The 15998-nt window shown below is 37.8% G+C and overlaps 1 protein-coding gene across 5 annotated transcripts in view; it reads right to left on the bottom strand.

Annotated features, from left to right (window-relative positions):
• Window positions 1-15998, bottom strand: part of DNAH8 (dynein axonemal heavy chain 8) — a 334161-nt gene that overhangs the window by 210709 nt on the left and 107454 nt on the right. For all 5 annotated transcript variants that reach the window (XM_045498070.1, XM_045498067.1, XM_045498069.1 and 2 more), the window contains exons 28-31: window positions 10643-10839; window positions 9941-10067; window positions 7334-7569; window positions 5146-5250 (exon numbers count right to left, since the gene is read on the bottom strand). In XM_045498070.1, the coding sequence (XP_045354026.1) occupies window positions 5146-5250; window positions 7334-7569; window positions 9941-10067; window positions 10643-10839 (665 nt within the window). The remainder of the gene's footprint in view (window positions 1-5145; window positions 5251-7333; window positions 7570-9940; window positions 10068-10642; window positions 10840-15998) is intronic.

The following is a 15998-nucleotide window of genomic DNA, read 5'->3' as shown; positions in this document are numbered from 1 at the left end:
AGCCAGCTTCTGTAACTGCGGTTAGGAAAAAGTTTTCTGACTGATCCAGTCCAGGCCATCACTGTGGCCAGGGGGACAGCTACTGCTTTAGGCCCAATCTGGGTCACAAGCTGGCTCTGGGGCCAGGTGAAGACCTGGGATTAATAACCTCTAGTAGGTTCCCATGGTTGTAGTGGTTGGAACAGTCACCTAAAAGAAAGTGATATTACTCTGGGTATTTAAAAAAAGGAGTGGGGGATGCCCTCTATAATACTCTTCAAAGTTTCTGTTTAAACCTTCAATCATAATAGCTATCACTTAATTCATACTACCTGCCATGCTTTTTACATACATTAACCCATTTAACCCTCACAACAACCCTGTGTGGTAAGTGCTGATATTATACTCATTTTACAGGTGAGAAAACTGAGGCACAGAGACACTAAATATAACCTCCCAAAGACCCCAGCATCAGCATGAGGCAAGGTCAAGATTCAAAACCTGGCAGTGTGGTTCCAGGGCTCCTGCTCTTAACTGTTCTGGACAACAGCATCTGCCTAGGCTACTTTAAGATTATGCATGATTGTAGTAAAAGGATGGGTCAATAGGCTTAACACTAACAGTTAAAGAGGTAGAACAACCTGAGTGAATCTTTCCCATTGAACAATAACAGAAAGTTGAGCTTCACTAAATCTCAGTGGAGGGTTCTCCCTTTCCTTCCCAAGATGCACTTCTCTGACTAAATCATCAATCATTTTTTAAAAATAAGTGATTAGTCAATACTAAACATGAATTTAGATAAACATGAGTATTGAAAAAGCATTTTATACACATTACATCAAGGAAGCCTCATAACCACACATAAAAAATTCCTAATATTTTTCCTATATTTCTTAATATTTCCTATATTTCCTAATATTTTTCATGTGATACTGAATGATCACATGAAGAAATTGAGAAAGAAGGGTTATTAACTTGCATAAGGTCACCTAATTGGCTGGTGGCAGAGCTGGAATCACGAGTCATGACCCCAATTTGAGCTCTGTATCCTTGCAACTCTGTCTTGCTTCAATCTCAGGGACAAATCTCTCCATAAATAAGGAATTTTAATCCAATGTTTAATTAACATTCAATAAAAATTTTCACTATAATTAAAGAATCTGGACCCACCCTTCAAGTTCATTTTTAATGTTTAACTGTGTAAATGTTTACCAACTTCAAAAACGCTGAGAGAGAAATATATAGGTATAAATACCTGCATTAAAAGAAAAAAATCTCAAATCAGTAACCTAACCATCCACCTTAACAAACCAGGCAAAGAAGAACAAACTAAATGCAAAACAAGCAGAAGGAAATAATAAAAATTACAGCACAGATAAATGATACAGAGAATAGGAAAACAATAGAGAAAATCAACAAACTAAAAGTTTCTTCTTTCAAAAGATCAACAGAATTGACAAACCTTTACCTAGACTAACCAAGAATAAAGGAGAAAAATTACTCAAATTAACTAAAATTAAAAATGGAAGAGGGGGGCGCCTGGGTGGCGCAGTCGGTTAAGCATCCGACTTCAGCCAGGTCACGATCTCGCGGTCCGTGAGTTCGAGCCCCGCGTCGGGCTCTGGGCTGATGGCTCAGAGCCTGGAGCCTGTTTCTGATTCTGTGTCTCCCTCTCTCTCTGCCCCTCCCCCGTTCATGCTCTGTCTCTCTCTGTCCCAAAAATAAATAAACGTTGAAAAAAAAAATTTTTTTTAAAAATGGAAGAAGGATATCACTACCTACTTTACAGAAATAAATGGAATTATAAGAACACAATAAATAGAGTGAATTGGGACCCTATGGGGTAGGAGAAAATATTTGTAAATCATATACCTGATAGGAGTTAATATCCAGAATACAGAATTCCTACAACTCAACAACAACAACAAAAACCACAAACAACTCAATTCTAAAATAGGCAAAGGACTTGACTAGACTTTTTCCCAAAGACAATATACAAATGGCCAGCAAGCATATAAAAAGATGATCAATGTTCTGTATCATAAGGGAAGTGCAAACCAAAACCACAACGACATACCACCTCACCCAATAGGATGCCCACTATCAAGGAAACAGAACATAACAAGTGCTGACAAGGATGTGAAGAAATTGGAACCTTTTTGCACTGTTGGTGGGAATGTAAAACGGTGCAGCTGATATGGAAAACAGTAGAGTGGATCTCAAAAACTTAAAAATGGAAAGTATATGATACAGCATTTCTATTCCTGGATATCTATACAAAAGAATTAAAAGTGGGGTCTCAAAGAGATATCTGCACTTTCATGTTCATGGCAGCATTATTCACAATGGCCAAAAGATGGAAGCAATCCAAGTGTCCACTGAGAGATGAATGAATAAACAAAATGTGGCATATACACATAATGGAATATTAGTCCGACTTGAAAAGGAAGGAAATTCTGACACATGTTACAACATGGATGAACCTTGAGGACATTATGCTAACTGAAATAAGCCAGTCACAAAAAGATTGCATGATTCTACTTATATGAGGTACCAAAAGTAGTCAAACTTATAGAGGCAGAAAGCAGAATGGTGGTTGCCAGGGACTGGGGAAACAGAGAAATGAATTATTATGTAATACATATAGAATTTAAGTTTTATAAGATGAAAAATTTCTGAAGATTGGTTGCACAACAATATGAATATACTTAACACTACTAACTACACTTAAAAATAGTTAAGATGTTAAACACTATGTGTATTTTACCATTATTTAAAAGGAAAAACCCTGCACATGGCTACAATAATCAAGTCATTAGGTTACGGGCATAAGGGTAGACATATGAAGCAACAGAATAGAATTGAGAGTCCAGAAATAACTCCCTACTTTTATGGTCAACTGATTTCAACAAGCGTGCCAAGGCAATTCATTGGTGAAAGAACAGTCTTTTCAACAAATGGTGCTGAGACAACTGGATACCCACATGCTTTTGCATGAAGTTGAACCCTTAACTCACACCATATATAAGAATTAACTCAATGTATCAGAAACCTAAATGTAAGGGCTAAAATTCTAAAATTCACATAAGAAAACATAGTAGTAAATCTTCATGACCCTGGATTTGGCAAAGGTTTTCTAGACATGATACTAAAACACAAGCAACAAAAACAAATAGATAAATTGGACTTTATTAAAAATTAAGTCAAAATTTAAAAAATTTGTGCTTCAAATGCAGAGACAGAATGTAGAATGGTGGTTACCAGGGTTTGAGGGGAAGGGAGAATGTAGAGTTACTATTTAATAGGCATAGAGTTGCAGATTTACAACATGAAAGGAATTATAGGGATATATAGTGTAACGGCTGCACAACAATGTGAATGTCTTTAATACCACTGAACTGTCCTCTTAAAAATGATTAACATAGTAAATTTCATGTTATGTGTCTTTTAACGTGGAAAAAAAAACAAAAAAAAAGAAAAAAAGGACACTGTCAAGATACTGAAAAGATATCTTCTTTATCCATTCATCAGTTGATGGACACTTGGGCTATTTCCATAATTTAGCTATTGTAGATAATGCTGCTATAAATATTGGGGTGCATGTATCCCTTTGAATTAGTCCTTTGGGTAAATATCTAATAGTGCAAATGCTGAATCATAGAGTAGTTCCATTTTTAACTTTTTTGAGGAACCTCCATACTGTCTTCCACAGTGGCTACACAAGTTTGCATTCTCACCAACAGTGCAAGAGGGTTCCCCTTTCTCCACATCCTTGCCAACACCTGTTGTTTCTTGTGTTGTTAATTTTAGCCAGTCTGACAGGCGTTAGGTGCTATCTCATTGTAGTTTTGATTTGCATTTCCCTGACAACATGGATGGGGCTGAAATAAGTCAGTCAAAGAAAGACACACACCATATGATTTCACCCATATGTGGAATTTAAGAAACAAAACAAATGAGCAAAGGGGAAGACAGAGATTGAGAGAGACAGAGAGAGTGAGAGACAGACAGAAAGACAGACAGACAGAGGCAAACCAAGAAACAGACTCTTAAAGACAGAAAACAAATTGATGGTTACCAGAGGGGAGGTTGGTGGGGGATGGGTTAAACAGGTGACGGAGATTAAGGAGTGCACTTGTTGTGATGAGCACTGGGTGTTCAATGGGAAGTACTGGCTCACTACATTGTACACCTATATCTAATATTACATTATGCCTTAACTAGCTGGAATTCAAGCAAAAACTTGAAAAATATAAAGAAAAAAAAGAAAATGAAATTGAAAATTCAACCCACAGAATGATAGAAAATATTTGCAAATCCTTTGATATAGGACTTATATCCAAAATATATAAAGAACTCTTACAACTCAAAAATAAAAAGACAACTCATTTTTTTTAAAAAAGCAAAGTATTGGGGTGCCTGGGTGGCTCAGTCAGTTGAGTGTCTGACTTCGGCTCAGGTCATGATTTCACGGTTCATGAGTTCGAGCCCCGCATCTGGCTCGCTGCTGTAACTGCAGAGCCTGCTTCAGACCCTCTATCCTCCCCTCTCTCTGCCCCTCCCCAGCTCATTCTCGCTCTCTCTTTCTCAAAAATAAATAAACATAAATAAATAAATAAATAAATAAATAAATAAATAGCAAAGTATTTAAGTTCACATTTCTCCAGACAAGATGGATGAATGGCCAATAAGTATATGATGCTCAACATCATTAGACACTAGGGAAATAAAGTCATGGTACATAGGACAACATGGATAAACTTCAAAACATTATGCTAAATGAAAGAAGCCAGTCACAAAAGGCTGCATATTGTATGATTCCATCTATATTAATGTCCAGAAAAGACAAATCCATAGAGACAAAAAAGTAAATTCGTGGTTGCCAGTGACTGGGGTAAGAGGAAGAAAAAGTGGTTGCTAGTGAGTATGGGGTTTCTCTTGGGAATATGAATGTGTCCTAAAAGTAGATAATAATGGTGGTTATGTGACTCTATGAATATACTAAAAATCACTTTTCATATACTTTGAAATAGTAAATTTTATGGTATGTAAATTATATATCAATAAAGCTCTTAAAATATATATATTTAAGCTTTAAAATGTATGAAAAAAAATTTTCTAGAGATAGGGACTTCTAAAAAAAATAAGAATTAAATTTATACTTACAGCTTTGCTCTGCAATCTGTTGAAAGAATATCTCAAGGTGTCAACTGCTTCTGATTCTTCTTTGGTTACTTCAACTTCAAATCTGTTTAAAATAGCATAGGCTTCCTGGAGAGTGGGAGTAGAGTTCAGAAACATCACAAGGAAAGCAATTGACAAATGATTTAGATTCCTTCAAAAACACATTCCTATTCTCCCCATTCTTAGAAGAAGACAGTACATTCCAGAAGAGTGGTTCCTAAATTAAACATGTATAAAAAGTGCCTCTAGATTCTAACTGATACCAGATATTTACTGTAGATCCTCGGTCCTGAAATCTGCATTTAATAAGCACCTAAGTGATTCTGATGGAGATGTGGGCAGATCCTAGTATTTCTAGGAAATACTATCCTAGAAAATGTCCCTAGAATCATTTTCTGCCTCTCTCTCCTCCTTGATCTTGTGCAACACCATGCAAAATATCTTCTCATTACTCTATTCAAATAAGGGCTGGCTATGTAAAAAATAGAATGAAACAATGATATGGGAGATATTCTGAAGAAGAGAGACTTGAATGACCAGAGGAATGGACTGGCAAATGGATTTACTAAAAGAATTTATGCTGAAGAATAAAGTTTCTGTAGTCAAGAAAAAATGATATGATAATTTGTTCAATCTTGAGGAATGGATGGTCAGGCATCAAAAATTCCCAAACACTAAGATTTAAAGAGGTATTAAAGATATGAAGTGCATTAGCTACCAGAGAGTATGAACACTAAATGGTTTTTAGAAGGCAATACTCGACTATGAGCACTGGCTTACCAAACAGAGGCAGTGAGAATGCCAATCCCGCAGGTATTTGGGGGAATAAGGGAGAATGTTCCTTACAGAATTTGAATTTAAATTTAAATTTAGATTTAATTTAGAGAATTTTTTTTAAAAGAGTCATAAAATAGACTAAGACTCTGATTTTTATTATCAGTATGAGCCAGGAATTTAAATATGAGTCATAAAATACTTGTAGTACACAAAATAATGGCCTCTCCCATGTCGTCTGCATCCTAATCTCCACAACCTATGACTATGTTACTTTACACGGCAAAAGGAAATTTGCAGATGTGATTATGTTTAAAAAACTTGAGATGGGCAGATTGTCCTGGATAAACTGGGTGGGCCCCATGTAATCACAAAGGTCCATATAAGGGAAAGAGGGAGGCCAGAGAGTAGAATCAGAGATGTGAAGCTGAAGCAGGGGCAGGAGTGACACCACTGCTGGAAGGGGCTGTGAGCCAAGGAATAGAGGTGGCCTCTAGGAGCTAGAAAAGGCAAGGAATGGAATCCCCCCTCCCTAAGAGCCTCCAGAAAGAATACAGCTCTGCTGACATCTTGATTTTAGCCCCATAAAATCCATTTTCAGACTTAGGATCTGTAGAACTATAAAATAATACATTTATGTTGTTTTAAGCCATTAAGTTTATGGTAATTTGTTATAGCTGCAGTAGGAAACTAATACAGTACTCTACCCTAAAAATATTTCTGATCTTAGTTCCAACAGTTTACTATTGAGCCTAAGTGTACTGCTCCCACCATGCTGCCCTGAGTATGCCATTGATCAGGAGTGAGACCTGTAAGTGGTTTCTAAAGAAAGCTAAAGATATTTGGGGAACTTGGCTACCATGTCAGGACTGACATGAAAGCACAAAACCATTCATTTCTGTAAAATGTTGGTGTTACCACAAAAAACTGAACACTGTCTAGACCAATTCAGCATTATTAAATATCAATATTCCTTTGTATACTGTTCACTGTTGATAATTGTCAAAATCCCTCCAACGACATCAAACCAGAAAGGAGAAAGAGGCAGACTATGCCATAAAATAGATGAAGTATGTTAACAGGATCAATTTTCATGTGTGTGTGTTTGTGTCTTTTTAAATTTTTTAATAATTTTTTAAATGTTTATTTATTTTTGAGACAGATAGGGAGACAGAGTGCGAGCAGGGGAGGGGCAGAGAGAGGGAGACACAGAATCCAAAGCAGGCTCCATGCTTTGAGCTGTCAGCACAGAGTCTGATACAAGTCTCGAACTCACAAGCCACAAGATCATGACCTGAGCTGAAGTCAGACACTTAACCAACTGAGCCCCTCAAGTACCCCTCTCTCTTTTTTTGAAAAGCATCTCAAGAAAGAAAAAAAATGCAATATTTCTTACTTCAATTGGTCCCAAAGTCATGTCCATTTGAATTTCATTATCACGGATACATGCTAAGGCTTCCATTGCAAATCTGACATCATCTAAATCACGGATAGGTCTAGATAACTTTTTCAAGTATTCATTGATGAATGCTATCATGTCTGACATTTTCTTTTTGTATTCTTCATTCAAATATCGACAGAGTAACATCTTCCATGCTTTAGCCTCAATTGATAAGGCCAATTTCATTGGCCCTGGGGAAGAGGAAAAATGATCAGAATACAACTGACATACTGAAACTATTTACTTCATGTCTAATCTGAGCATCCATCACTGTACTGCCTTATTTGATGATCACTAGAGACATGTGGTTACTGAACACTTGAAATGTAGTCTAAATTAAATGTGCTATAAAGTTACTACATTTTGAAGATGAAATTCCTCTCCCTATAGAGTATGTTAAGCTGTACATGAGAAGGACACTAGAGTCTATGGAGAAGAATTTTCGAAATTAGTTCTAGCACTGCCCAAGGTGAACTTTGCTCTGTTTCTGGTCATCCCGTTAGCAGCCCTCATTCAGTCCTCCATATTGTTCTAGGTAACCCCACAAAGTGGAGTGTAATATATTCTTTTGTCTGCCAAACTTGTCCTCGTTTTCCCATTATTCCACTCCCTACCTCATCCACATATTAGAGAATGTGTATAACCTGACCTTGTACCTGGGCCTGATTGTCCCAGTCAATCCTGACCTTTTATCTGACATTCAGAATCCTTTTCTTGTTTGGAATGAGACTTGAGGGGGAACCATGTGGTCTGGGAAGCAGAAAAAGTCATGCACAGAGGGAAGAAGAAATGAGAGGCAGAGAGAGTGGATTTCCTCAGCTTCCTGTACTGTCCCCGGTTCTGGTTCATACCTAAGGCCCAGTTGCCTCTTGGATTCTGGGATATACGGTTTTCTCATAAAAAAGCTCAGAGAGGTTTCTGTTCCTTGAAAACAAAGCAGTTCTAAAGTCAACTCTATCTTAACAATCCTCACACATTCCTCTTTTCCTCTCTTGGTATCTCTCAAACCCCCAGCCCTGCCATGCTTGAAACATGATCGCTTCCCCTGCAATTCCCAACAGACTGAGAGGACTAGGGAGCTGAGGAGACAGCAGCCTGAAAAGAGACGCACAGTCAACCTGTGGGTTGACGCTGTGAGATCTTATCTCATGAGGTCTGCACCTCATGGACCTCTCTTCTCCTTTTCCTCAGGCCCCAAGCATTCAGCCCTCCTTCCCCTTTCTTCAGAACTGTTGCCACCTATTCCATTTTTCAGTTTCCTTTCTCAAAAATCAAGCCACCAGCCAACTCTCACACTGGGCTAGAGTTGATTTGTGTATGAGGAATCACAGCACTAACCACTATGAGAAAACAAATGGGAAGTTTAAATGATAGTAATAATAATAGGCAAATTAATTTTCCAAAAGTCTACAGTTCTTGGAATGACTGCCCCTGAGGTATAGTTTCTGGTTTCTAACTGAATATCCCTTCCAAGTGCTTGTGATTCTTCCCCAAATTAAATACCTTCTTGATAGATATAATAATAGCACTTAATATTTATTGAACTCAACTACTTGTCAAGTACTATGTCAAGTGTCTCATATAAAGTAGTTCATGAGGCGGGCACTGTCATTATCATCAGCAGAAGAGATGGCAGTTAAAGAGGTCAGGTAACCTTGATAGTCAAATTTGAGAGTCAGTTACACTTACTCCTTAAGGATAGACCTGCAAATCTACTTACAATGGATAGTTGTTGTAAAATAGGTCATTCGAATATCTCCTGAGAATAAAATCTTCTCACAAACTTCAAGCAAGATTGATTGTATCTCTGTAACCATGGCAATAAGGAGCCACCACAACCCAGTTTTAAACCCAAACCGCAGACCAACAGACCTCAATTCCCATGCTTTTGCCAACCAATCAGCACCAGCCCCTCCCTTCTGAATGTCAACCAATCAAAAAGAACATATTCAATAAGCCCACCTCTGAGCACCAACCCATCAACAACAGTCTCACCTGAGTAAGCATCCTTCTACAGGTGATGTTAACCTACCTACACCCATAGTGCTTGAGCTCCATGCCGCCCAGACACCCTATATGAGACGGGGCAGTGTGCTCTGTGGAGAACACTGTGCCTGAGCAGCACAGCTCTCCTTTAGTCTTGTAGTCAGTAAAATTAGCTTGGGCTTTGTATTTCAGATATTGAATGGCTGTCTCATCATCCTGTGATATTCTAATCCCAAGTGGATTAGCTTCTCAGGAAACATCAAACTGTCTGACTCCTTCCTATCTCATGTATACAACTCCCTCCTCATAGTAACCCCAAAAAGTGTTTCAAGTGTAGTTTAGTTGTTTGCCAATTGAGGACTTGGGCAGTGTATTGATTGTATTAAGCCACCCTTGTATATTATGTATAAAGAATATATAATAATATATTATATAACATACATATTATATATAACGTATATGCATGTATATATGTATACCATATATGTATATGAAAGGTAGCTTAGTAACTGCTTTCTACATAACGTAACATTTCATATGAAAATACGGACACTTTACATCACATTTTAAAAATACCTGTATGCAGTTCAAGTGCTCCTACAACAATAATAGGCTTCAACTCATCAATCTCCTGTTCAAAAGTAGCAAAGTGTAGAATTTCTGATCTGATTTCAGTCAGAGAGGGGTTGTTAGCCAAAAACTCCTGTAGTAAGGAAGCAGGAAACAATGTTTTCTTTAACTTTTGGACAGTATAAATTTCACACTGCTTTTTCTCTTTTTTTTTTCTTTTTCTTTCTTTGTTTTTTCCTTATATATTTTTCCACTTGCATGTCAGGCCAGTAGCTCAGTAAAGAGAGGGATGAACTGGTAGTACCAGAAGGTGAGGAGATGAGGCCAAGTGAGGGAATTTCATAGTCTACCATGAATAAGTAACTGAGTTATTCATGTGTCCTTAAGTCTCTAACCAAAAATACAGTTGAATCTATGTAAGCGTGACACGCCCTTGAATACCCAGCCTCTGAATGTCTGGAACATAACTGGTACCCAACTGTTTACACAAATTAAACGAAACCTGCCTGAGCCTCGTTACCCTCAGTTGCCTCAGAGTGTCACTGTGAGTACGGCACAAAATCCACTATGTTAGATGCTTGGCCTTTTCAGGTTCTTGACCTCTGCTCATGAGTTCCTGTCATCATTCTGATACTTTCCTGCTTCTCTCACACACGTTAGCTATAAACAATTCAAACCCAAACTGCATCACAAGTAGCCAAAATACACCTTCACTTTCACGTCTCGGTCCTCTGTCCAGAGCGTCTTGTACTTTTGAAAGTCCTGCAAGGCCTCATGAGCCACCTTCCGTAGAGAATTCACAGAGGAAGAAAGGAGGAGGACCAATTTGGAAATATCCTTGTGCTCCGCTACCCCTGGATAAAAATTCTTCAGCTTTCTTGCAGTAATTACTTCTTCCACAGGCTCTGAAAACAGATGGTTTTATAGAGAGATAACTTCTATATGCAACTTCAAATATTATCAATTTTAATATTTACAGACTTCTTTCAAGCTGGATTTTCTTTTTTTTTATTATTATTATTTAAATTCAAGTTAGTTGACATAAAGTGTAGTCTTGGCTTCAGGAGTAGATTCCCGTGATTCATCACTTGCATATAACACCACCCAGTCCTCATCCCGAACAGTGCCCTCCTTAAAGCCCATCACCCATTAAACCCATCCCCCCATCCAACACCCCTCCAGCAGCCCTCAGTTTGTTCTCTGTATTTATGAGTCTCCTATGGCTTGCCTAAACCACTGTGTCAGATTTTGAGGCCTAGATTTCTTTAATGTGGGAAAATTGCTTTCAGAGAACAGAACTTAAAGACACTGATTAAACATCCCCACCCCACCGCCGCATAAGTCCTTCAAGGAAAGAAAGGTCAAAAGAGCTAAAATTGTTGCTCTATAGAACAGTATGGTGGTTAAAAGAGATGCACCATACTTATTACCCATATAACCTTTGGCCAGTTTTTTTTTAATATGAAATTTATTGTCAAATTGGTTTCCATACAACATCCTGTGCTCATCCCAACAGGTGTCCTCCTCAATGCCCATCACCCACTTTCCCCTCCCTCCCACCCCCCCCCTTCAACCTTCAGTTTATTCTCAGTTTTTAAGAGTCTCTTATGGTTTGCCTCGCTCCCTTTTTTTCTCCTTCCCCTCCCCCATGGTCTTCTGTTAAGTGTCTCAGGATCCACATAAGAGTGAAAACATATGGTACCTGTCTCTGTATGACTTATTTCACTTAGCATAACACTCTCCAGTTCCATCCACGTTGCTACAAAAGGCCATATTGCATTCTTTCTCATTGCCAAGTAGTATTCCGTTGTGTATATAAACCATAATTTCTTTATCCATTCATCAGTTGATGGACATTTAAGCTCTTTCCATAATTTGGCCATTGTTAAAAGTGCTGCTATAAACACTGGGGTACAAGTGTCCCTATGCATCAGCACTCCTGTATCCCTTGGGTAAATTCCTAGCAGTGCTATTGCGGGGTCATAGGGTAGATCTATTTTTAATTTTTTGAGGAACCTCCACACTTTTCCAGAGCAGCTGCAATCTTTTCAGTCTTCATGGAAATACTTGTGAGGATTAAATGAGACAATTTATGTTTGTCCTCAGCTCAGCATCCGGTATATAGAGATCATGCAATCACTATTAGCCACTACCATAAACATCTCTTGCCAAAATCTGATCATGTCACTGCCTTGATCAAAATTGTCAAGTATTCCCCATCAGACAGAGACTATACAAATATTTTTATTTGGTCCAAACAATGCCTTACTTTTTCAAAACAGTTGTGAACAATTAAAAATCATGATATTTCATGTGCAATTCCTGATTTTCAACTTCTCTTTTAAAAAGGTTTAATCTTCGGGTGCCTGAGTGTCTCAGTCGGTTAAGCGTCCGACTCTGGCTCAGGTCATGATCTCACGGTTCATGGGTTCGAGCCCTGCATCAGGCTCTGTGCTGACAGCTCAGAGCCTGGAGCCTGCTTCTGATTCTGTGTCTCCCTCTCTGCCCCTCCCCTGCTCATGCTGTCTCTGTCTCTCAAAAATAAATATATGCAAAAAAAAATTAAAAAGGTTTAATCTGGGGGGCGCCTGGGGGGCTTGGTCAGTTGAGCATCTGACTTCAGCTCAGGTCATGATCTCACAATTTGTGGGTTCAAGCCCCACATTGGGCTCTATGCTGACATCTCAGAGCCTGAAGCCTGCTGTGGATTCTGTGTGTGCATGTCTGCGTGCGTGCGTGCGTGTGTGTGTGTGTGTTTGTGTCTGCCCCTACCCCGCTCATGCTCCCTACCCCACTCATGCTCAGTCTCTCTCTCTCAAAAATGAATAAACGTTAAAATTTTTTTTTAAAGATTTAATCTGGTAGTACAGGGTCCACGTTCCTGCATGGCAATAATTAGCTGAAGCTGAGAAGCATCTCTGAAAAGGGCATCCCTGGTGAATTTGCCAGTCCCCTCTAAGACCACGTCACTCATTTGCTCTTTTGTTTTAATTTTAATCAAAATTAAAGCAAAAGAAAGTACACGGTATTTGGCTGAATTAACTAAGTAACTAATGTTGCATGTCCTGGTAGTTGTTTCGTTTTATCGCACAGAAGCATCCCACTGTGTAGATATACCTCATTTTGTTTATCCGTTGATCAGTTTTTAGACATCTGGTTTGCTAGCAATTTGAAGCTATTAACAAATAATGCAGCATAAACATTCACATCTTTACACAGACATATGATTTCATTTGTCTTGGATAAATTCCTAGGGGTGGAATTCCTGAGCCAAATGGTACAGGTATGTTCAACTTTTTAAGGACGTGCCAAACTGGTTCCAAAGTGGCTGTACCTTTATATACATTCCCACCAGCGATGCCTTAAAGTTTCAGGCTCTTTATCAACAACAGGTATTGAAGATTATTAAAAATTTATATCCATTCTAATAGGTGTGCTGTGGTATATCATCATAGTTTTAATGTGTATTTCCCTAATACTAACGGAGTTGAGCATCTTTTCTTGTGTTTTTTAGCCATTCATGCATCTTCTTTGTTGAACTAATCTTCTGACCATTTGGGGAGGGAGATAGTCTTATTATTCAGTTTGAGTTTTTTATATATTCTGAATACAAGTACTTTATGCCAGATGTATGCATTGCAAATATTTTCTCCAAATATATGGCTTCCCTTTTTAATGTTTTGAATGGTGTCTTTTGAAGAGCAACCATTTTTACTTTGACTGAAGTCCAGTTTGTCCATTCTCCTTGTCATGATCATGTTTTTGCTGTCATACCTGAGAAATTTTTATATAACCCCAAATCACTAATTTCTTAAAATTTTTAAATTTCTTTCTAAAGAAATTTTTATAGCTTTAGTCCTTGTATAATTGACTTTGAGTTAATTCGTTTGCATGGCTTACGAGTCCAACTTCATTTTTTTTTTTTTTGTATATGTATATCTAATTGTTCCAGAACTGTGTGTTGAAGAGACAATCACTTGCCCCATTTTTTTACTTCATATCCTTTCAGAAAGTCAGCTGACTCTAAAGTTTATTTCTGGATTGCCTAGTCTGTCCCACTGATCTACATGCCTATCTTTAGGCCAATACTGCACTGCTTTGATTATTATAACTCTGTAGTATGTTTTGAAACCAAGTATTCCAGCTCTATTATCCTTTTTCAAACTAATTTTGGCTATTATAGTTCCTCGCATTTCCCTATTTCCTATTCAAATTTTAGGATCAACTCAATTTCTGCAAAACAGCTTTCTAAATTTTGATAGAAAGTCCACCAAATCTATAGATTAATTTGGGAGAATGGCTATCTTAGCAGTACTGAGTCTTCCTCCAATCCATAAACATGGTGTTACCTTTCAGCAATGTTTTGTAGCTTCCGATGTACAGGCCCCTACACTTCTTCGGTTCAATTTATTCTCTACGATAGTATTATGAATGAAATTGTCTTCTTAATTTCATTTTCAGATTGTTCATTCCAAGTAGTTAGAAATACAATTGAGCTTTGTATGTTGATCTTATATCCTGCATACTTGCTGAACTCATTTATTAATTCTAACAGTTTTGTATGTGCATGTATTCCTGAGGATGTTTTTACATACAAGATAATGTTATATGTTAAATAAAGTCAGTTTTGTTTCTTCCTTTCTAATCTGTATATCTTTAATTTCTTATTAAATCCATGGGATTGAATCTCCAGTATAATGTTGAATAGATGTAGGGAAAGCCAGCTTTCTTAACTTGCTCCTGATCTTAGGGGGGAATAATTTAGTCTTTCACCATTAAGTATGATGTTGGCTCTAAGTTTTTCACAGCTGCCCTTTATCAGCTTGAAGAAGTTCAATTCTATCCCCACACTTTTAAGTTTAACATGAAAGAGGTGGATTTTGACAAATTCTTTCTCTGTGTCTACTGAGGTAATCATGTGATTTTGTCTTTTATTCTATTAACAGGATGTATTTTTTACAAATCTTGTATTTCTGGGATAAACCTCTTTTGGTTATAATATAGCCTCCTTTTTATATGTTTCTGAATTCAATTTGCTAACATTTGGGTAAGGGTTCCAGCATTGTCATTAAAAGTAAGGATCCTTTAAAGAATGTTTTTAAATATAAAGAAGTCAAATTTAAACATATTTTCTTCTGTGGTTTGAGCTTTGTGGGTCTCGAGAATTTTTCCCTACCCTAATATCATAAATATATGGTGTTATGTTTGACTCCAACAGTGTAATAGAATACGTATATTTTTTAACAGTGTTATAGAATATAGAATAATGGATATGAATTTAAGATACTTTTATTGTTTATTGTTTGTTTATTTTGAGAGAGAGAGAGAGAGCAAGCATGGGTGAGGGAAGGGCAGAGAGAGACACAGAGAGAAAGAGAGAGAATCCCAAGCAGGCTTCCCACTGCCAGCACAGAGCCCAACATGGGCCTCTACCCCATGAACCATGAGATCATGACTTGAGCTGAAATCAAGAATTGGACACTTGGGGCACCTGGGTGGCGCAGTCGGTTAAGCGTCCGACTTCAGCCAGGTCACGATCTCGCGGTCTGGGAGTTCGAGCCCCGCGTCAGGCTCTGGGCTGATGGCTCAGAGCCTGGAGCCTGTTTCCGATTCTGTGTCTCCCTCTCTCTCTGCCCCTCCCCCGTTCATCCTCTGTCTCTCTCTGTCCCAAAAATAAATAAACGTTGAAAAAAAATTAAAAAAAAAAAAAAAAGAATTGGACACTTAACCAACTGAGCTCCCCAGGCACCCCTTGAGACACTTTTGTGATGTAATTTAAGTTTTTCCATATGGATAAAAGTTCCTAGTATCATTTATTAAATAAATAGCACATTCTTTCCCCCCTGATTTGTAAGTCTACCTGTGTTATATATCTAATTTTCATACATATGAGTGTTCCTGCACCCTCTGTCCCATTTCATTAATCTATTATCTATCCTTGCACCATTAAGAAATTGTCTTAATTAGTCTGGCTTAATAATACTTCTTTCTATGTGGCAGGACAGGACCCCTACCCTGTTTTTCTTCATAAATATTTAGAGCTATTTTTGGCTTTTTTTTTTTA

The sequence above is a fragment of the Leopardus geoffroyi genome, chromosome B2 (assembly GCF_018350155.1).
Source record: "Leopardus geoffroyi isolate Oge1 chromosome B2, O.geoffroyi_Oge1_pat1.0, whole genome shotgun sequence".
In the NCBI taxonomy this organism is placed as follows: Eukaryota; Metazoa; Chordata; class Mammalia; order Carnivora; family Felidae; genus Leopardus; species Leopardus geoffroyi.
The sequence above is the reverse complement of the archived record's forward strand: the minus strand, read 5'-3'. Positions and strand labels throughout refer to the sequence as shown.